The 21,688-nt window shown below is 41.1% G+C and overlaps 1 protein-coding gene across 1 annotated transcript; it reads right to left on the minus strand.

Moving 5' to 3' along the window:
• Nucleotides 1–3,622: 3,622 nt before the first annotated feature.
• LOC130089446 (uncharacterized) lies at nucleotides 3,623–5,835 on the minus strand. The gene has a single exon (XM_056256750.1). It carries the CDS (start codon nucleotides 5,833–5,835, stop codon nucleotides 3,697–3,699), a length of 2,139 nt encoding a protein of 712 aa, XP_056112725.1. The 3' UTR covers nucleotides 3,623–3,696.
• Between the last annotated feature and the right edge of the window lie 15,853 nt (nucleotides 5,836–21,688).

Genomic DNA, 21,688 nt, shown 5'->3' on the forward strand with positions numbered 1-21,688 from the left:
AATTGTCGAGTTCGCGCGTGCGATCATTGGTAACTAATATAACTAATGATCGCGCGCGCGAACTCGACAATCGACTACTGTGGACTTCGAACGAAAACAGGAAGTAAATACAGGTATGTGAGCTGGCTGAATTAACATCATTTTTATTAATATCTTGCACATCTACTGCAGTCAGATTGACCGTGGTCACTCTTAATAACACCACTCACATGGCTGTGCACTTGCAATGTCACATTAAGGTTGTTAAGAGGCTAAAAGCAGGTTTAGAACTTGCCCCATTGAAGTCAAAAGGGTGCGAATTTTAAAAAGAGGATAACACGGTGTAGGCCACACCGATTTTTGTCGTTTTTGTCTGTACTGACAGCACTCCAAATGTACAAAAAAATGAGCTCAATGTTAAAATTGACCGGAGTTCTCCTTTAAGTGGAATTGAATGTTTAGTTTATCTTACAGAATTTAGAACAGTATGGTTTCATCTTTTGCAGTATATAACTATAATGTCACAGCCACAGAGAGGAGTCTGAAAGGTAATATTATACAATGCATCACATTGTCTTTTTTCTCATTATGGTCAGATTTGCTCATTACCTATTTGCCATGCAAAATAGTGCATTTAACTTTTTACATGTGATAAAGCATAAGAAATAACATGTTTATTGTTTTGGATTTTATTAAAATGTTATCTTATTGGAAGATGTTACAATGTTGGAAATTGAAATATCATATTTTATATACACTTTAAATAATATAATATAATATAATAAACTGCACCTGCGCTGTTTTGGCAGTCATTGGGACTTGGCAAATCTTGGGGCTTTATGGCAGAATCCCATGCTGTCATTAATTTTTTTAATGTTGTTTTTTTTTTTCTTTTTTTTTCACAGAATAGATTTAGCCATGGTCTGGTGAGATTCTGAAAGACAGTAGATGGAGGACAGCTTTGTCAGGTTTTCATGTTATCGTAATATCTTAACTTTACATGCATTTTATGGCAAATAGCATGGGACTTGTCACTTACGGTGAGATTTCAGCTCTGTCACAAATGCCCCACTGCTGCTGTGGAGACTGAGTCACAAATGCCCCACTGCTGCTGTGGAGACTGAGTCTCAAATACTCCACATCAGTAACACCTCTGACTTCTACAGATCAAAGACATCCAAATATAATCTCTTCACTCACAGCTGACATTTGCGATATAATATGACTGTACATGTGTGTATCTAGGGGAGTGACCATGACTATGTGTTTAGTCTCAGCAGATAGCCAAAAAAAAAAAAAAAGTATAATTATATATTTATATTATATGATACACACACACACACACACACACACACACACACACACACACACACACACACACACACACACACACACACACACACACACACATTTTAGAGGCCCAGTGACAAGCTGTTATACCACTAAAGATATCTGAGTGTGTATATTCCTTAAAGGGGATGTCTAATGCTATTTCATGCATTCTGACTTATTTACACTGAAGAGTTGGATTCTCGTGGCCAAAGTTTAAAAAAATGAGTTGGACGTATGACGGAGTATTTCTGTGCCAAATACACTCCTTCAGGATTCATATAAGTTTCGGAAAGTTTTTGCGAGTATGGCCCTGTATGACGCCATAAAAGGCGGAATTCCTTGTATGGGCACTTCCCCTGGAAGAGCGCATGCACACATCAACCAGAGCAAGAGCAAGAGCAATGCCCATCATTGTGCTTCGTTCGGGTTACGGAAGCCATTGGCAGCGCTGTCATTTTGTTTTTAGACCACGAAATCAACAATGTCACCAAAGAAGAGTGTTTTTGGTTGTGAAGGAAAGATAACCTTGTTCAGCTTTCCAAAGAACCCAGCGTTAGGGGAACAGTGGATGCAGTTAGTTTTTACGGGGCTGCAACAGAGTTGTGCAAGTGTGTTTCACGAGTTCACATTTACATCAATTAAACAGAGTAAAGATTATGCGTATTTGGCGTGCTGTCCAGGGGGAGGGCTCCGAGCTCGGAAATTTTTGCCCGAACCCAGAGTGCTCCCCCTTGTTGTAAGAGTATTTAGGAGAAGAAGTGAGGAGATGGGGTGGTGGAGGGATGCTGTTAGACTGTCAAAGAACTGAGTTAAGTTTGCTGAATATATACCTCTTACCTCATTGATTGGGAGTGTGCTCCACTCGTGTCTAATTAGGCTTGATTACCTGAATGTGCTCCACATGTGTTTAATTATCTGAACATGCTCCTCCCGAACTTTGTTAGGAAACATCATTTCACGAGTTCACATTTACATCAATTAAACAGAGTAAAGATTATGCGTATTTGGCGTGCTGTCCAGGGGGAGGGCTCCGAGCTCGGAAATTTTTGCCCGAACCCAGAGTGCTCCCCCAAAAGCAAAAGAGCAAAGGACAGCCGCCAGACTAAAGACCCCCCAAAACGCAGAGAATTTGGCGGGCTGGCGTTTTGAGAATAAGCCTGGTTGCTTGACCAGGAGGGCCTGCTGGCTCACGAACGGGGAGCAGTCGTAATTTGGAACAACAGTTGGGAGGGCTCGCACCGTTTCTCGACGGGAGCAGCTCACAGCGTCTGACAGGCGAGCTCTACCGGCCGATGAACAGCGTGATTTATGCCGCCTGACCAGGAGGGCCCGTGTTGCCTCTGGCGGGAGCAGCTCACTGCGCTGGGCGGACGGGCCCTACTGGTTGACAAGATTTGGGAATGCCCAACCAGGAGGGCCCATGTAGCTTCCGACGGGAGCAGCTCACAGCGTCGGGCTGATGGGCCCTACCGGCTGACGGTGGAGTGGCGCGTTTTTTGGAAGCCCGGACTGGAGATTTCCTGCTGTCCGCTGGGAAATCGATACCTGTTGGATGGGAAAGAGAAAACATAGATGCATGCAAAGTCCGCTGGGAGACCAATGCTCGCTGGACAGAAAAAGAGAAAACATAGATGCATGCAAAGTCCGCTGGGAGACCAATGCTCGCTGGACAGAAAAAGAGGAAACATAGATGCTTGCAATGTCCGCTGGGAGACCAATGCTCGCTGGACAGAATTATGCAATGTCCGCTGGGAGACCAATGCTCGCTGGACAGAATTATGCAATGTCCGCTGGGAGACCAATGCTCGCTGGACAGAATTATGCAATGTCCGCTGGGAGACCAATGCTCGCTGGACAGAATTATGCAATGTCCGCTGGGAGACCAATGCTCGCTGGACAGAAAAGAGGAAACATAGATGCTTGCAATGTCCGCTGGGAGACCAATGCTCGCTGGACAGAATTATGCAATGTCCGCTGGGAGACCAATGCTCGCTGGACAGAATTATGCAATGTCCGCTGGGAGACCAATGCTCGCTGGACAGAATTATGCAATGTCCGCTGGGAGACCAATGCTCGCTGGACAGAATTATGCAATGTCCGCTGGGAGACCAATGCTCGCTGGACAGAATTATGCAATGTCCGCTGGGAGACCAATGCTCGCTGGACAGAAAAGAGGAAACATAGATGCTTGCAATGTCCGCTGGGAGACCAATGCTCGCTGGACAGGAAAAGGAGAAAACATAGATGCTTTGCAATGTCCGCTGGGAGACCAATGCTCGCTGGACAGAATTATGCAATGTCCGCTGGGAGAGTTTTTGCTTTGTCAGTTGGGAATTTAGATCACTGGAAGAAGGAAGAACACCCAGGTGGACGACCCGGAGGGTTTTATTCGATGAGGGTTTGGTGGGCTTTTTTAATGTGGAACCGGTTGGTCCTGATGTAGCTTTGGAAAGCGTCTGAGGACCATCTTCCGAGACCTTGTATCTGCTGCTGGGAGAGGCCTTTTTGGGCAGCTGAAGTTGCTGCTCCGATGCGGAAAGAGTGACTGGAGAAATGTTTTGCTTGGATGCCTGACTGTTGAAGAACGGATTTGAGATGTTTCTGGAACCAAAAGCGTGTCACAGGTTTGTTGGAGTCATCTATAAATAGGGGATCAAGGTGGGATTTAGCCTGGGAGCTTCTCCAATGAAGATATGCCTGAATGGATTGGTATGGTTGGATTGGCGATGAGAGTTTGAAGATGTAGATGAAATGGCCTTTTTTGGATTGGTCTGTCTTGCTTTGCTTAATCAAGTATGAGATGGTTTCACTATCCAGTACTGATAAGTCTGAGATGGTGGGGTGGACTCTTGGGTCGAATTTGGAAGTGATGGCGAGTTCCGAGCATCTAAGAAAGCCGAAAAATGCTAGAATAAACATAGCATCGAGTGTACGGGCTGTCTCGAGAGGCTGGTAGACTGTGCGGAGGGCATGAATACATTTTGTGAGAATATCTAGTGTTATGGGTTGTCTGGTGTCGGGATGGGTGGGATGAGATCGTTGAATTCCTTTGACCAGAAGGGAGGTTTGTGAATTATTTATCTCTGGGGAGGGAGCGCCGTACATCAATTTGTGGAAAAACTGGATGCCGCTCAGGTAACCTTTGATGGTTCCAACTTGGAGGCCCTTAATGCTGTTAAGGTAGGAGATGAATGAGGTGATTGAAAGGAGAGAAAAATCAGGGAATGGCAAGGTGTATGAGAAGTGGAATGCTTTAAAACACCTCCAAGCTGTCACATAAGATTGGAGGGTCCTGGGAGAAACTGCTTGGAGGATGGTGTCCAGTGATGTGTCGAGGAGTTGTTTTAGAGGGTGGGTTACGGGAATATTAGTTCTGAATAGTGAGGTACTGGAGTTGGGAATTGGTCTGCCTCTGGAGCCAGCATCCTGAATTTCTGACAGGATCTGTGCTCGGATGTTGTGGGACACTGGGGGCGGCTCCGCGGCAACGGCGTTCGATGGGACAGGCATCTGAGTTGCTGTGAAGAGAGAGTGGAGAGATTTTGCCTGGAGAAGAGAGCTGAAAGGAGCCGAGGCCGGGGCTGCAATTGTCGGCGGAGGCAGCCTCACGCTTGAATTGGCCTCTGGGGCTTGGGGAAGAGGATTAAAAGTATGAGAAGGAAAGGAAGGTTGAAACTGAGAAAAGTGGGCTTGTGCTGCAAGCGGAGGCAGCCTCACGCTAGCTTGAGCTACTGGAGCTGCTGGCCACTGAAAAGAAGAGGGATTAGTAGCTGTTGTAAAGGTAGGTTGAAATGATTGGGCCTCCAATGCTAGCGGAGGCAGCCTCGCGCTAGCATCTGGGACAGGTGCTGGAGGCCACTGAAAAGAAAAAGGATTATTAGAAACAGCAGGAGCCATGTTCTGATATGCTGAGGGAAGGTCGGCGGGCCTGGTTTCAACCAAAGCTGCAGCCTGCTGGCGAGGTCTGACAGCAGAAGGAACTGGGGCGCGGCCCAAGCTTGCTGAAGGCCTTCTGCTGCGGTTTGATGCTGAAAGAGAACTGGATTTGGTACGCTGCGATGGTGGTGTTGTCGGGCGAGGTGAATCCTGAGCTTTGCTTTGCCTGCTGGTCCTTTTCGGGGCCGGCATGGACTTCGGAGAGAGGTTAGTTGATTGCAAGGATACATACAAGGCGTATAGTTCCGCTTTGTTCATCCTTCGCGAGAACTGAACATCTGAATTGATCAGCGCTTGCCTCAATCCTAAAACTGTCCACTTTCCAATTGGTGGAATTGTTGGGACGGCCGAGCGATAGGAAGAAGCAGGGGAGGGATTGTGATGTCTCGCTGGTGGAGGCGAGGGCTGGCCTCTGCGTCTAGGCGAGCGTGTAGCTGTTCGGGCAGGCAGGCGGCCGCGTGGAGAAGCCTGAGGATCAGTTGAAATGTTGGGTAGAGAAGGAGTTGTCCTTGGGTCAGCTGATTGTGGCTGAGGATCCGGTGAGAAGTTAGATTCCTCATCGGATGGGAAGAGCTGGAGTTGAGACATGGTAGCAAGAAGGTCGAACCAATATGCTGTTAGACTGTCAAAGAACTGAGTTAAGTTTGCTGAATATATACCTCTTACCTCATTGATTGGGAGTGTGCTCCACTCGTGTCTAATTAGGCTTGATTACCTGAATGTGCTCCACATGTGTTTAATTATCTGAACATGCTCCTCCCGAACTTTGTTAGGAAACATCATTTGTTTGTTCCCGGCATTTCAGTGACAAATGTTTTATAAACAAGGCCCAGTTTGATGCTGGATTTGGCGCGCCTCCAGGAGCTCGGCTGATCGGTACAGCATATATGTCTTTTATAAATCTGGTAAAACTAAAGACTCTTTGGAGATATGAAGGATGCAATAGGCCTACAACTCTATAGCTACTCAAGATTAACATGAGATTGGCAGAAACTGTGTGTGTTATGTCCCCTTTAATAATTCTTAAACAAGGATTCATGTGCAGGGTTTAATAGTCCAAACAAACAAAACACAAACAAAGAACTAAGCGCCAAGGAACACAGAGAGCAAGGGAACACAAGGAAGAACAATAGAACTCAGACCATCTCCATGAAACAGAAAACATCGACTGACAAAGAACAAGCAAAACGCAAGGGTTATAAATACACAAAGGAGTAACAAGCTAACAAGACACACCTGGGAACAATCAAGACTAATCAAAAGAGAAAAATACAACTAACTAGAAACATGGCACTAGAAACTGGAAATACAACAAAACTCCTGACAAAACATAGGAAACATACCATATAATGGAGCATATAGCAGAGGCGGAGCAGTGGGAGGGATGGAGGGCCAGACCCTTGAAGTGGAAGAGGGACTGGAGACAGGTAGCCAGTGTGGAGCAGAAGGATCAGGCAGCCAGGGTGGAGCAGGAGATCACCACGGCAGAGCTGACAGAGCAGAAGGCCACCAAGGTGGAGTAGGCAAGGAGACCACCACGGCTGAACAGGAAGACCTGTAGGCCACCAAGGTGCAACTGAAACAGAGAGCACAGAGTTTATTGACTACCTCACTGGTCGTAATTGGGAGCTCAGGGAGTTCAAAGACGGCGTCCTTGGCCATTACAGTGCAGGCAGAGAGTTCACAGATGGCCTCCCTAGCCATAACAGGGCAGGCAGAGAGTTCAGAAACAGCCTCCTTGGCCGTGACAGAGCAGGCAGAGAGTTCAGCGAAGGAACTCCGCCTCAGGAGGAGCAGTTATGTCGCCGCCGCCTTGGGAGGAGATGGTGGTTGCAAGCACAGGAGGTGCAGCTGATGGTCTAATGACCTCTAAGACCACCGGACTCTTGAATGCCAGACTTAGAAGAACTTGGACCATTGGACTCAGAAGCGCTGAGACCACCAAACTTGGAACTACCAGCAACATTTTCACAGCTGCACGGGCTGACATCATCGGAGGGTCCGCCACCTTGGATGCCAGTACCCAACACTTAGAGACAGCCTTCATTGATTCTGCCTTCGTTGAGCTGAGGACTCTATCACAGGGGCCAAGATGGCTGAGGGCTCTGGCATAGTGGTCATGACATGAGGAGACTCTGGGTGGTAGTGGGTTTGTGCTCTAGGTCCATGTCCTGTCAGCTACAGAGCCAGATCCATGTACTGCGCAAGGATCCAGCTGGAATCTTCCTCTGGCATCAGTCGGCTGATGTCATAGTCCAACCCACTCCAAAAACAGTCCATTATTGTCACCTCATACCAAGAAACAAAGATACCTGAGAAACTCCTCATCAAAGGAAACCATTTTGATAGATGGCACAAAATTTCTCCTCCAAGTGGCTGCTTACTGCTGCTATATTCGGTCTGCTGTTCTGTTACACGGTAACAGGGAAGAGGAGAGTCGATGATCTAAATGCAGCAGTTTACTTTAGAAAGCACATAAATAGATCCAAACAGGAGTAATCCAAAGTAATTGATAATACCAAAATCTAAACAAGAAACATACATCAAAACAAGGCAGATGTAAATCCAAGCAAAAATACTAATCCGAACCATGCAGAAGAAGACAAACGCAACAGTTTTACTAGAGGGATACGAAAACAATGACTGAAACACAGGGGTATATATACACAAGATAACAAGGGGCTAACAAGAGACAGGTAATAATCACTATGGGAACAAACAAGGGTTACTATGGAAACAAATAAGGGAGCTGGGAAACGAGGCAAATAAAGGAACCCATGCTGCATTCACGCCATGTTGTAATTACCATATTCTCGAAATGACAACATGTGACGTTCTATTCGGAGCTGTTTACATCCTCAGACTGGGAATTATGCATTTATATGGTAACACTATCAATGCCTAAATTAATTGGCAATGGTCAGGTGGTACAATTCCCATCTTACAAGCTGTAATTACGAGCTCTACGAGGACATGATCTCTTTTTACAAGTTGAGATTTCACTAATTAAAGTAATTACAACATGGTGTGAACACAACATAAACACAAGAAGTGAAACACAAAACAAGGGAAACACGACAGGAATTGTAACAACGCTAGTTAATTAAGTTCATTAAATAACATGAACTAACAATAAGCAATACATTTGGTACTGTATTTATTAATCTTTGTTAACATTAATAATGTCACGTTTTAAGTTAGTTTTTGTCATGTTTATTGTTTATATTTCTGTTTGATTCAGTCTCCTTGTCATGTTCTAGTTTGCCATTCCTTCTAGTTTGTTAATTAGTTTAGTTCCGTTCCCTGCCTGTTTGTCCATCATCAGCTCCTTTCCATGTGTTCATGGTTGTGTTTCTTCAGAGTTATTCTCCTGTTTAGTGTTTTGAATCTTGGATTAAAGATTTATTTTGAATATCTCCTTCGTCATGCGCTTCATTGCAGCCACCGACCGTGACAGAATGCAAGACCATTTCAGATGGACTTAGCAGCACTGCCAATACAAATGGTCACAGTGTCTCCAGGTCCAAGGATTGCAGCATTGCTAAGACAAATGGTCACAATGCTTCCAGTGTGTGAGATTCCTGAGTCCGTTCCAGTGAGATAAGTTCCGAGTCCGTTCCAGTGAGAGAAATTCCCAAGTCCGTTCCAGTGAGGGAAATCCCAGAGCTCAAACAAGAGAGCACTGCACTGTCCATAATGGCTCTGCAATGTATGTGTGTCTGGGACACACAAAGATCTACACCAGCCCCTGAGCACAGTCCAGAGTCCGCTCCAGTCCCTGAGTCCAGTCCAGAGTCTGTTTCAGTCCCTGAGTCTACTCCAGAGTCCGCTCCAGCACTTCCGGCACCTCCCTGGGTCCCAGTGAAGCTGTCCCCTCCAGGGATCCCTGAACTGCTGGCACCTCCCATGCTCCTTGAGCTACCGGAACCTCCCTGGTTCCCTGAGATACCGGTGCCTCCCTGGCTCCCTGAACTACCGGCACCTCCCTGTATTGCTGGTACCTCCCTGGAGTACTGTGCTGTCACATTGTGAGTTTGTTTTTGTCATGTTTATTATTTATATTTCCGCTTGATTCAGTCTCCTTGTCATGTTCCAGTTTGTCATTGCTTCTAATTTGTTAATTAGTTAATTTCTACTCCATTCCCTGCCTGTTTGTTTCAATGGTTCTGATTGATTTGAGTATTCTTTTCAGGTGTGTCTCGTTAATTTACTAATCAGTTCCTTTGTTTGAATAGCTCCTTAGTCGTGTGCTTCATTAAAGCCACCGACCATGACAAATAAAGGCTTTATAAATATTTTTCATTGATAGTTAATGTTAACTAATGTGGTAAACCTAATTGTAAAGTGTTACCACAGGCAGTAACCTTGTTTAAGACGGTTGGTAAAGCAAATGTTTTAATTTTCAATTTTAAGTTGCTTGTCTTTGCTTCTATTTTTCATTGTTGGAAATTTGCTTTGGATAAAAGCATCTGCTATATGAATACACAATGTAAATATATTGAAAGAACCTCACAATCTTTAGCCCTCGAACAATGCACATTACCATACTGAAAAAAAACTGCTTATATCTGCATACATTTCTAAATACCTAGTCATAGGTGGTTAATGTTAGCCTACAGTAGCTCTCTGACTGACATAGACATGCTGTTCACCAGTAAATCTTTAAACAGCCTGGTCCTTTTGTGAAGATTAAATATCATAAATGTTTTGTTGGTTAAGATTCAAGGGTTTGGACAGGGAAACTAGCATATAGCTTCCAAAATCTGGTGACTTTTTACAGTAAGGATTTAATTTTGTATTAATTTATCTGCTGAATGACAAAAGCTAAACTTTATCTAAAAAAACAAATTGTGCCTCTTTATTGGTAGCTGGGTTGCCTAGTTTACCTCATTTAGATTGTGTCACAGTATACACTGAAAACAACCCAGTTTACACTGTGAAAACACATGCATGAGTACACACATACACAGAGCATGGCACATGTCACAGCCCACCACTTACAGCATGACGTGATGCACTAGTCTCTAATTATCTTGCATGTGAGCTCCAAAAATACCACGGAATGTGGCTTGCATGCTTTCTGTTCACACAGACACACATACAGCCACACTTTGTTGCGTCTGCATACGTGATGAAATACACAGGAAAAAAATAACACCCTTATCTCCTGCTACTGTTCACTTTGCATTCCATGCACTTGATAGTGTCGTTTTATCTCTGTCTGCTTGGCTGTAGCCACATAGCATTCCGGACAGAAACATTCCAGCATGAGGTCATTTTTTAAGAGTTATGAATAGATTCAAGAGCACTTGGGCTCACCTTTGATCTTAGGATGGTGGAATCTTTACTGCATCTGCACTTTTGTATGTTCTGGCCAATATGGCAGCCATTTCGGAGATATACTCACACTAAGCGGTTTCACCCAAAAGCAAAAGTTTTCAGCTAACAATGCTATTCAGATTCATCGGCAAGAGTGTCCAATGACAGGGGGTTTATAGAAATATTCAGCTCGTCATGTGAAAATGGTACCCCTCATGCGGTACTGCTCCATGTAAAAAATAACCGCTTTTATAAGACTTATTTGACTGGAGTCTCATGTAAATGAACATATGCAAATGTGTACATATAAAACTGCAGCTTATTCACTAAGCTATCTGCAATTCAAAGATGGTAGCTGTGGTCGAGAATCACAGATATTGACACTGTTTATTAAAAAATCCCATTGGTCGAGTACTACCTCTGTCCTCAGCTGATCAATTTGGTATCTTCATTCTTATTCTCTGCATTTCTTTATGTCCTCCCCTTTGTCTATCAAGTTGAACTTTATTGACTCTGCATTCAAGCAGAATTAAACTGTGCAGTATTGATCTTGCTCTAGCTGCACAGGAGTGGATTTTCGCTCTTTCCCTGTCCCTTCTTTGTTTCTCAGGAAAAAAAAGAAGAAGGTTAAATTCAAAACTGCAGCATGTCAATTTTTGGGCATGTATGCACTGTTCCTTATACAAGTCTGCTTCTGTCTTAGAGTAAAAAATAATAATTGTAAAATAATATTTGAAATAAAATCCCATTGCCACACTGAGGTATCTGTGACATAGAAGATGAAATTCTTTCAAAGTTACAACTGTGAGATAAAAAGATCAAATTAAATTTTGAGATAAAGTCAATTATGGGAAATAGGAGAAATAAAAGTTCTCCTATTTCAAAAGCAATACAGTTGCAATTGTGAATTTAAAGGTCACAATTACCTTTTCATTTTTTTTATTCTTAATTTTATTCATTTATACTACCCTCTCAAACTCACACTTGCCACTGTACAGACCTCAAGGCGTCTGACCACACACATACACACAGGCTAATTATTTATTAATTTAAAAGAGACACTCTTTATGACGGGATGCAATGGGAGCGAGAACACCAAAGGATACAGATTGAGAGGGAAGAATAAGAGAGGAGAGAGCAGAAGTGAGAAGAGTGGAACAGAGGTGGATTCTGTCATGTTTAACATGATTCTTTATGCTTTATGGATGTTTAACATGAATGATTCACACTTTCACACATGAATGCACACATGCACAAAGTTTACCTAGACACAACCACAACACATCCCTGAATTGTCAGCCGAGATTGTATCAACTAGACTCTCGTCAAAGGCCTCATTGACACGACAGCCATCAGCACTGATCCTCAACAAACCCGTCTCCATCCCCGGTGTGATGACTCTGATCTTAAACCAGATGGAATTGGATAATATTCTGATTGTTCCAAACCAATCTGACTTCTGATCTATAATGCTGCCTGAATCATAATCATACACTGTTCGTTCATTGGCCGGAGAACTGGCCCCTCGACTCACTGAGCTTGGGTTCTTCCAACGTTTTTTTCTCCATTCTGCCAGCTGATGGAGTTTTGGTTCCTTGCCACTTTCGCCTTTTTACAGCAGCAGCACACCTTTGTTGCCATTGGCTTGGCTTGCTCAGTTGGGGACATTAAATTTAACATTTAATTTAATATTCAACAATATTATTGATCTGCCTGCATTGACACTATTATACAAGAACTGAACTGAGCTGGACTAAATTAATAACTTCTTGGTAATGCTTCCTTTTACAGTCCTGTTACCCATGTACTTATGTACTTATTATAGTAATTATAATTACTGGGTAATAACTAGGTACTAACCTTGAACCTACCCCTAACCCATGCACTTACCTTATATTAGCCAGTACTTTCTAGGTAAGTACACTGTAAGTACACGTAAGTACTGTACTGTAAAAGGAAGCGTTACCAACTTTTTTTTTAAAACAAAAATGAAACATCACTGAACTTACTTAAGCTGGACTGGGATGCTATTTTCTTCTGGAAACAAACTTTTTTTTATTTTCCTGTTATCTCTGTAAAGCTGCTTTGAAACAATCTGTATTGTAAAAAGCCCTATATAAATAAATGTGACTTGACTTGACTATAGCTTTCTATATGAGGGCATATATACAGTACTTCTATTGTTTTAATATAAAGTAATTTATAATTCCTATAGGCTAACCCAAACCTATTGTCCATCATTCAGAGCTGAATTGAGAATGACATGTCTGAATTTGAATTAAGGTATGGCAAACAGGATGTAGAATTGCAATTCGATTGAAATGTTAAGAAGTAGAAATTCCAACATAACTAATTTTAAACTAGAAAAAAATGTTTAATGTTGGTTTGACAGCCATATTTGAAAGGTTTTTTTAGATAGTTAAATAGATAGATCTGAGCATGTTTTTTATTCCAAACAAGTCTCTGATTTTTTCCTAAACTTGCCTGATTGTCCCCAAAATGTTATAACTAAGCATGTATAAAGACGTTCAAACGTTTGATGCGTTTTTTTGTTTGTTTTTGCCGTCATAGACACTTTTGTTTGTCCATTTGTTGGTAACTCAAAGTATATATTCACGTATCTTGTGTCTGTGATGAATGTAAAAATAAATGTCTGGAATAAATGGTCCGCTGTGCCAGGGTGTGGTTCACACACACTTACCATGCTTCACTCAAAAGGCATCAAAGCCACCTCTGCAGAATAATTGAGAATAATAATAGAGCCGGCTCTCAGCGGCACTTAGCAATCACCATCTCTCCCACACTTATGACGGCTAGCACCTACACACTCAGACAGAGCGAGACGGGCACACACTCAGTCTGGTCATTTGCACACTGTTTAGAGCTGCAGGTTATTTCAGTGAACTGCACTTAGATTAATTCACTATAGAAAGAAGCATTTGTTCCTGTTTGCCGCTCTCGCATTAGCAGTACAGATGCTGTGGATTGGCACTGGCACACTGACTGGCATAAGGAGATGAAGCCGACAATTGGACTGCTTTGCCACAATATGAAAATACACCCACACACATACACGCAAACAAAACACAGTATTTCTGTTGTAGTAAAGCATTGTGTGAGTGTCTGTCAGATTTGCATGTCTGTTAGAACATCTTATCATTCTTGAATTTCAGATGGAGACGAAAGGCTTACTGTGATTTTGCCAAGTAGGATGTGTTCCCACATCAACATCCTTCTTAGTCCTGGAATAACATTCCTGCCAACCTATTAGTTGTATAGCTGAGCTCCAGAAAATCAGTAGCCGGAGGCTTTGACAGATACAGATTTGAAAAACAAAAAGGAATAAAGAACCCTTAAAATCTAACACAAATAACCATTTCAGCATATAAAGGGTTTTTCGGGACGATACGGTACTAAATAGAACTGTTATACGTGTAAAGAACCTTTTAGAGTGTAGATAAAAATATTTTTTGAGATAAAGTTTAAAATAAGAATGTAAGTCATAGCTATGAAGTTGCATTCATAAGGAAAAAAAAGTAAAAATTGCGAGACATAATGTCACATTGTGAGATATAAAATTGCAATTCTGAGATAAAGTCAAATTAATGAGAAAAAGATATATAAACCCGATCTCATGGGAAAACGTAACTATTTAACAAGGTGATGATTTCGTATATATTTTAGGTACAAATATTAGAAAAAAAGGTAAACCCCTAAATATACCTGTGACTGGGGCGTAAGCAGATCGTATGAAACAAATGAGATCGTATGAATTCATACAAATCAGCAAACAATTTGCCAAAACGTAAAATAGTTATGAATTACCATGAGATTGTGTTGGATATAGTCACACTGAGAGATATAAAGTTGCATTCTGAGATATAAACTAAAGTCACACTGCGAGATATAAAGTCAGATTTCAAGCTATAGTCAATTATGTGAGATATAAAGTCACAATTACAAGAAATAAAATAGCAATTAGCTATTAGCAATTTTTTTTTACTCTGAAATTAGCTTACATGACCAGGGCTAATGTTATTATTTTAAAAATAAAATAATTTTCATGCCATTCTATTATTGTGGTAAAATTATTCCCACGAATGGCCTGTAACAACATCAACCAGATGGCCTCTTCCTATCTTAGTGCATGGTGCTTCCAGAATTACCTGCAATGTGGACCAGACTGTATGGCATTTAAGTCAAAAGTTCTGGCTATGTAATATGGCATTTGTATAACAGGAAGGTTGGTCACCAAGAGGGAGATACAGTACAAGGTCAGAGACATTACTCATGTACACTGACTTTTCCACTGGTTAGTAATTCGTTTATGACTCAATCAATTCTGGCAACCCACTTGAGTAACAAAAGAGACATTATACTACAGAATGTATTAACAAATGTAAAAACGTAAAACCTCCCATTCTCTATAAATCTTCTTTCGGCATGATATATGATTTTCTTCACACAACGCTGATGAACAGGATTAGGGGTTTTCTGAGCTGCTGTTCTTGATGGAATCTGGTTTCTTTTCTTTCCCTTCTTTGGTAGCAACTGTATGTTCTGTAAAATGACTAAAATAATTATCCCATCATATTCACACTATCATCATCATCATAGCCAAAAAGGGACTGAGGACGGATATGTTTTTTCACAGATGCAGCAGTCAGGCAGGACAAAAATGCTATGAATGAATCGAAGAATGCATTCCCACACATTCCACAGCGAACACATTTCCTGGGAGGGTCAACTGTGAAACTTCCTTTAACTAAGAGCATGTTTCATTGCATATGTTGTGTTTGACCTTCTCAAAATGAGAGAGGAGAAAATAATACTAAAAGAAAAAGGAAAAAATACAACAACTTTATTACATGCGTATTCTCTGTATTCTCTGTATTGTCTGAAGATATTAACTCTCATGTTCCATTTCTGAGAGACTCCAAGGACAGTTAAAAACAACAACAACAAATACAAATTCATTAATTTGGCATATTGGGTAAAAAAAATCACGGCTTTTCATGACAATGTAAACTTGTATAACATTCTATAACATTAATAATTATATTAACAATAATTATAATAACACCCATTGTTAATAATTTGATGAGAACTGATTAAACATTTAAACATGTTATCTATTAAAAATAAAAATACAAATGTATAATTATTAAAGACAACAACATTTTATAATAATAATAATATTAATAATGATAATAATAATAATAATTATTAATAATAATAATAATAATAATTGTTGTTTTGTTGTTATTATTATTGTTGTTGTTATTGTTATTATTATTTAATTTGAAAATTGCTTACACACAATATCCTTACTTGTCACACAATTTCTGAAACCTGACACTCAAACACCAGAACCACACACCAAATCTGCTTAACCATACACTAATTCTCTGCCTTTGACTCACTTTTCAATTTCATAAAACACTTTTTGCAAACCACAACACACAATTCTCTATGTAACACACAAAAATGTCAAGTATCTTGATTTCCTTTTTCAAACACAACCAATCAAAATACCACACTAATTCATCAGAGCCTTGCACTAACTCCTCACATGTGCAAACACTCATTGCTTTGCTTACAGTTTTTTTCAGTCGCTAACAAGCGTTTGTCCAACCAGTAGTCACATTTTCAAAACTCTAAACACAATTAGCACAGCATCGGTCTATTGTGGCCATACCATTCACACATTTCATGTCGTTTTCACACAATATGCAGTCAGTGAACACATTTCCACAATGCTTACATTTTCTTAACAGACAAGTTATACCTCCCAACAAAATTATGGATTGTTTTTGTAGTATTTGCGAATGTTAACACACACCATCCCACAATAGCAAAAACAATATTCCAAACCTTAGATACAGTATAAAAACCTCTGCTCCTGCAATGATATCAATAATTGACACACAGCTGATTTATGTTGGGTAAATTGGGCCAACCCAAAATTACCCAATTTTTTTCTATTACATTGACACTTATACAGTAAAATTAGGACTTTGAGGAGTGATGTTTTTGAAAACAGAAACAGAAAAAGACAAACACTGTAATGTCTGGACGAGGAAGAGTAAGAGCAAGGGGCCCAGGGAGAATAGCAGGAGCAGTGAGAGGTGCAGTGAGAGGAGCAGTGAGAGGTGCAGTGAGAGATGCAGTGAGAGGTGCAGTGAGAGGAGCAGTGAGAGGTGCAGTGAGAGATGCAGTGAGAGGTGCAGTGAGAGATGCAGTGAGAGGTGCAGTGAGAGGTGCAGTGAGAGGTGCAGTGAGAGGTGCAGTGAGAGATGCAGTGAGAGGTGCAGTGAGAGGTGCAGTGAGAGATGCAGTGAGAGATGCAGTGAGAGATGCAGTGAGAGGTGCAGTGAGAGGTGCAGTGAGAGGTGCAGTGAGAGATGCAGTGAGAGGTGCAGTGAGAGATGCAGTGAGAGATGCAGTGAGAGATGCAGTGAGAGGTGCAGTGAGAGGTGCAGTGAGAGGTGCAGTGAGAGATGCAGTGAGAGGTGCAGTGAGAGATGCAGTGAGAGGTGCAGTGAGAGGTGCAGTGAGAGATGCAGTGAGAGATGCAGTGAGAGATGCAGTGAGAGGTGCAGTGAGAGGTGCAGTGAGAGATGCAGTGAGAGGTGCAGTGAGAGATGCAGTGAGAGGTGCAGTGAGAGATGCAGTGAGAGGTGCAGTGAGAGATGCAGTGAGAGATGCAGTGAGAGATGCAGTGAGAGATGCAGTGAGAGGTGCAGTGAGAGATGCAGTGAGAGGTGCAGTGAGAGATGCAGTGAGAGATGCAGTGAGAGGTGCAGTGAGAGGTGCAGTGAGAGGTGCAGTGAGAGGTGCAGTGAGAGATGCAGTGAGAGGTGCAGTGAGAGATGCAGTGAGAGATGCAGTGAGAGGTGCAGTGAGAGGTGCAGTGAGAGGTGCAGTGAGAGATGCAGTGAGAGATGCAGTGAGAAGTGCAGTGAGAGGTGCAGTGAGAGGTGCAGTGAGAGGTGCAGTGAGAGGTGCAGTGAGAGGTGCAGTGAGAGGTGCAGTGAGAGGTGCAGTGAGAGGTGCAGTGAGAGATGCAGTGAGAGGTGCAGTGAGAGGTGCAGTGAGAGGTGCAGTGAGAGGTGCAGTGAGAGGTGCAGTGAGAGGTGCAGTGAGAGGTGCAGTGAGAGATGCAGTGAGAGGTGCAGTGAGAGTGAGAGATGCAGTGAGAGGTGCAGTGAGAGGTGCAGTGAGAGGTCCAGTGAGAGATGCAGTGAGAGATGCAGTGAGAGGTGCAGTGAGAGGTGCAGTGAGAGATGCAGTGAGAGGTGCAGTGAGAGGTGCAGTGAGAGGTGCAGTGAGAGGTGCAGTGAGAGATGCAGTGAGAGGTGCAGTGAGAGATGCAGTGAGAGGTGCAGTGAGAGGTGCAGTGAGAGGTGCAGAAGTGCAATATTTGATGAAAACATGTGGCCTAACCCTGAAGTTTGCAGAGATTACATACAGTAATTTTGTGCTTTTTTGTAAGCAATACTGTAAAACTTTTTCTGTTCTATCATACCGTGTTTCTACTGTACCTCCTGTTGTAAACAGTAAAGGGAAAAAAACTGATTTGCTTTTTACTAGAATGCTTTTGAATGTGAACATTACTGTACATGTGGACATACAGTTCCCAACCAAGAAATTTAGTGTAAAAACGGTGGATTGCATGTTTTGCATGCAAATACCTGTAAAACTGAAACATCAAAGTCTATGCAGTTTTTGTAATGTCAACAATAGCCAGTATTTTGAAACCTGGTGTACTTCGATTGACTGCATGTACCTTGTGAAGTGAAAACAAGTGTTATTCTTTAACATAATAATTTCATTTTGATTCAGATTTCCAGCGTTTTGGTCAAGTTAGTGTGTGCAGAGAAAGATGTGTTCTATTTTGAAATGAAGAGTTAGTATATATTTAACAAAATGTGTTTTTGAGAAGAAAATTAACCATTTGGCCAATTGTGTTTTGTAGGTGTGAGTCTGTGTTAAGAGTTTCGAAAAAGTATCTGAAGTATGGGTAAGCGCTTGTTAGCGATTGAAAAAAACTGTAACACCAACCAATCATGGCTTTAGAATAGGCCTATAAATAGGCCAAAGGTCAAGTTATAGGTTTTTCGGACTGTGTAATACTGTATTCACAACCGCAAATGCTTACAGTAAAAAAATAAATAGTTGGTTACAATCTTGCTTTCGTGTTTACCGTGAATTTTTCAACATGTCTCTGCCAATTACTTTCAATCGTGTATAGAAATGTAGCTCATGAAAGAAGAGCTTTGCGTTTTGAATAACTGTGTATATGATATATCCAAAAATATAATATTATGGCAAAGGTGTTTGCAATAAGACAAATGCATTTTGTGTGTGCAATTCTTGGATTTGTGTGTAAAGTTTTGAAAAAAAAAGATTTTCTGTGTGCTTACACACAGAAAATGTGTGTAAGCAGTTGAAAAAAACTGTATTATTTGTACACATATCATGGGGGCTCGGGGACCCTTACACAAATAAGGTCAAGTCAACCTTAACATAAAAGAAGATGTAAAATGTGATGCAAGGATGAAGCAGGGTCTTTCTGTATAGGTCAGAGCATCTCAGGAAAAGCCTTCAATGAAATCCGACTGGTGCTTCCTTTATAGTTTAATGTTACTCTTGCTGTTTTGTGTTGTATTTGAGGCTGTGTTTCTGCTCTGCTCTGTTCTATGCTGAGCTATGCTGCTGATCTGGGTGTAGTATTGATGCCCCGCTGCCCCAGGGGGCACATTATATGTGTGTGTGTGTGTGTGCGTGTGTGTGTGTGTGTGTGTGTGTGTGTGTGTGTGTGTGTGTGTGTGGCTGAGTCAGCGATTGGCTTGCACTGCAGCCCCTGATGTGAAAAAAGCACCATGAGCTATTGTTTTCACACATACACACGTCATCACAACGCACTAACTCTACCAATTATCCACATAAAGCTATGATGGTTTTATGGCCCATACTGTAATGTCTTCCTGACCTTCCATAGAAAAGACATTTTATTGGGTGATTGATGCTGTGCTGAGACGTTTTCAGTTATTAGATATTGACAGTAGATCTGCCTTGTCTATGCCCAGTATCTATTTCAGCACCATTGCTAAACCAGTAGGACTTAAATGAAATTGCCCACCACTAACCTACAGCAATTTCTTTTTCAGCATGACATTCACACAACTTTACCCACAAACACATACAAGATGACCTCTATACACTATTTGTCAGCAAATGAGATTGTTACCGCAGTGTAATTCTAAGAAAAGTGTACACACACACACACACTTCTCACCTTTTCATTTTAAGATAGATAGACACAAGATCACAGTAATATTCACACAAACTCATTAAGCTCTTACCTTGTCCAGAGTTTCAGTATGATCCAAATCCAGAAAGTGTTTATATTTTATGTGAGTGCATGTGAAGCTCAGATTGAGCGTTTACTTTGAACACGCTGTTATGCATTCACTAGCTCTCTCTCTCTCTCTCTCTCTCTCTCTCTCTCTCTCTCTCTCTCTCTCTCTCTCTCTCTCTCTCTCTCTCTCTCTCTCTCTCTCTCTCTCTCTCTCTCTCTCTCTCTCTCTCTCTGTCTTTCTGAAACATACTCTGATTCAGCAGCAACCCCTGTGGTTATTCCATCTACATGAGTGGACTTTGACACGTGCACTTAGACAAGAAATGTCCTACTGTATCCAAGTATGTGTTTCTTCATAAGTAGATTCCAGTCTGTGAATGTGACAGTACTCTTTTCCCATAACAGCTCTCTCTGTCTCCCTCTCCATTGCTGACTCCAGTGCACGGCTGATTTCTGCAAGGTTTGCTCTCGCTCTCTCAGTTTCCTTTCTCTCTCACTTAATTGTCCATCAATTTTCTCTAAACCTCCCTTATCTGCCTCTCTCCCTGTAGGAGTATTTTTTCACCTATTAAAGGCCACTGTGCAGATCTCTATGCCGATAAATGGCAACAGATCAAATCTGAGAGACTTACGACTGCTGACAGCATAAAGTCCTCATTTCAGCTCAACTTGATTGCATAACCTTTTGATTTTTTTACTCGTTTTCCAAGGTGGAGTGAAGCAATAGAGATGAAGGGATGCTGGTGTATTTACATTGGTACTTTACAATGCCTTGAAATGATATACCAGTCAAAAGTTTGGAATAACTTTTTTAATGTTTTTGAAAGATCTGAATTTTTTATCAAATAAATGGAGACTGCTCAGCAAGGCTGTTTTTATAAGATAAAAAATACAGTAATAAAGTAAAAAATGAAGTAATACTGTGAAATATTATTACATTTTTGATGCTCAATTATCAATAATGGTTCTTTTTATTAAATCATACAATTAAAAACCTAACTACCCAAACTTTTAAACAGTTGTGTATCACAGTTTCCACAAAATATTGAGCATTTTTAAATGTATTCAAATAGAAAATGGTTATTTTAAATTGTAATAATAATTTACAAAATTAAGATAAAAAACATGTAGCCTTGACAAGCATAAGATACATCTTTCAAAAACATTTTAAAATAATCTTAATTATTTTAAACGTTTGACTGGTCAGTGTACAGTGTATAGATGTGGCATGTAGGCCTAGTTCTATTTTGACTTTACTTCCCACAGACAGAGTATACTAGACTGGTGTAGAGTATACATTAAATTGGCCTATATGTAGACTTATTATAAAGACTGATGTAAATGCATGCTAATTTACAGTATATAAGAATACAGGTTGAGTGCCAAGTATACAGATGTACTATATAATGAATATATAATGTATGTATAATGTGTGTGTATATATATATATATATATATATATATATATATATATATATATATATATATATATATATACATTATGGATATATTGATGTAGAATATACAGATATAGTATGTAGACTGAGGTACAGAACTGGCATCACTTTGAGGTCAATCAAAGGTCATATCTTTCTGTTCTGATCTCTGAAAGAATGCTTGGGAATAACCAACTGAAAGAGATTGTTGAGAGGAGAGATAAAAGAAGGAGACAAAAGAATTCTGTCTAGAGAGATGAAGAGAAACAAAGGGTATTATGTTATCAATTCAATTATGCATGAGTTGAACAGGTATAAAGGC

Source organism: Rhinichthys klamathensis, unplaced genomic scaffold (genome assembly GCF_029890125.1).
Source record: "Rhinichthys klamathensis goyatoka isolate OS25496 unplaced genomic scaffold, OSU_Roscu_1.1 h1tg000133l_1, whole genome shotgun sequence".
Classification (NCBI taxonomy): domain Eukaryota; kingdom Metazoa; phylum Chordata; class Actinopteri; order Cypriniformes; family Leuciscidae; genus Rhinichthys; species Rhinichthys klamathensis.

What these genes read in the sequence shown, in the direction of transcription:
- LOC130089446 (XM_056256750.1), bottom strand. Translation starts at nt 5,835, where the DNA reads ATGTCTCAACTCCAGCTCTTCCCATCCGATGAGGAATCTAACTTCTCA.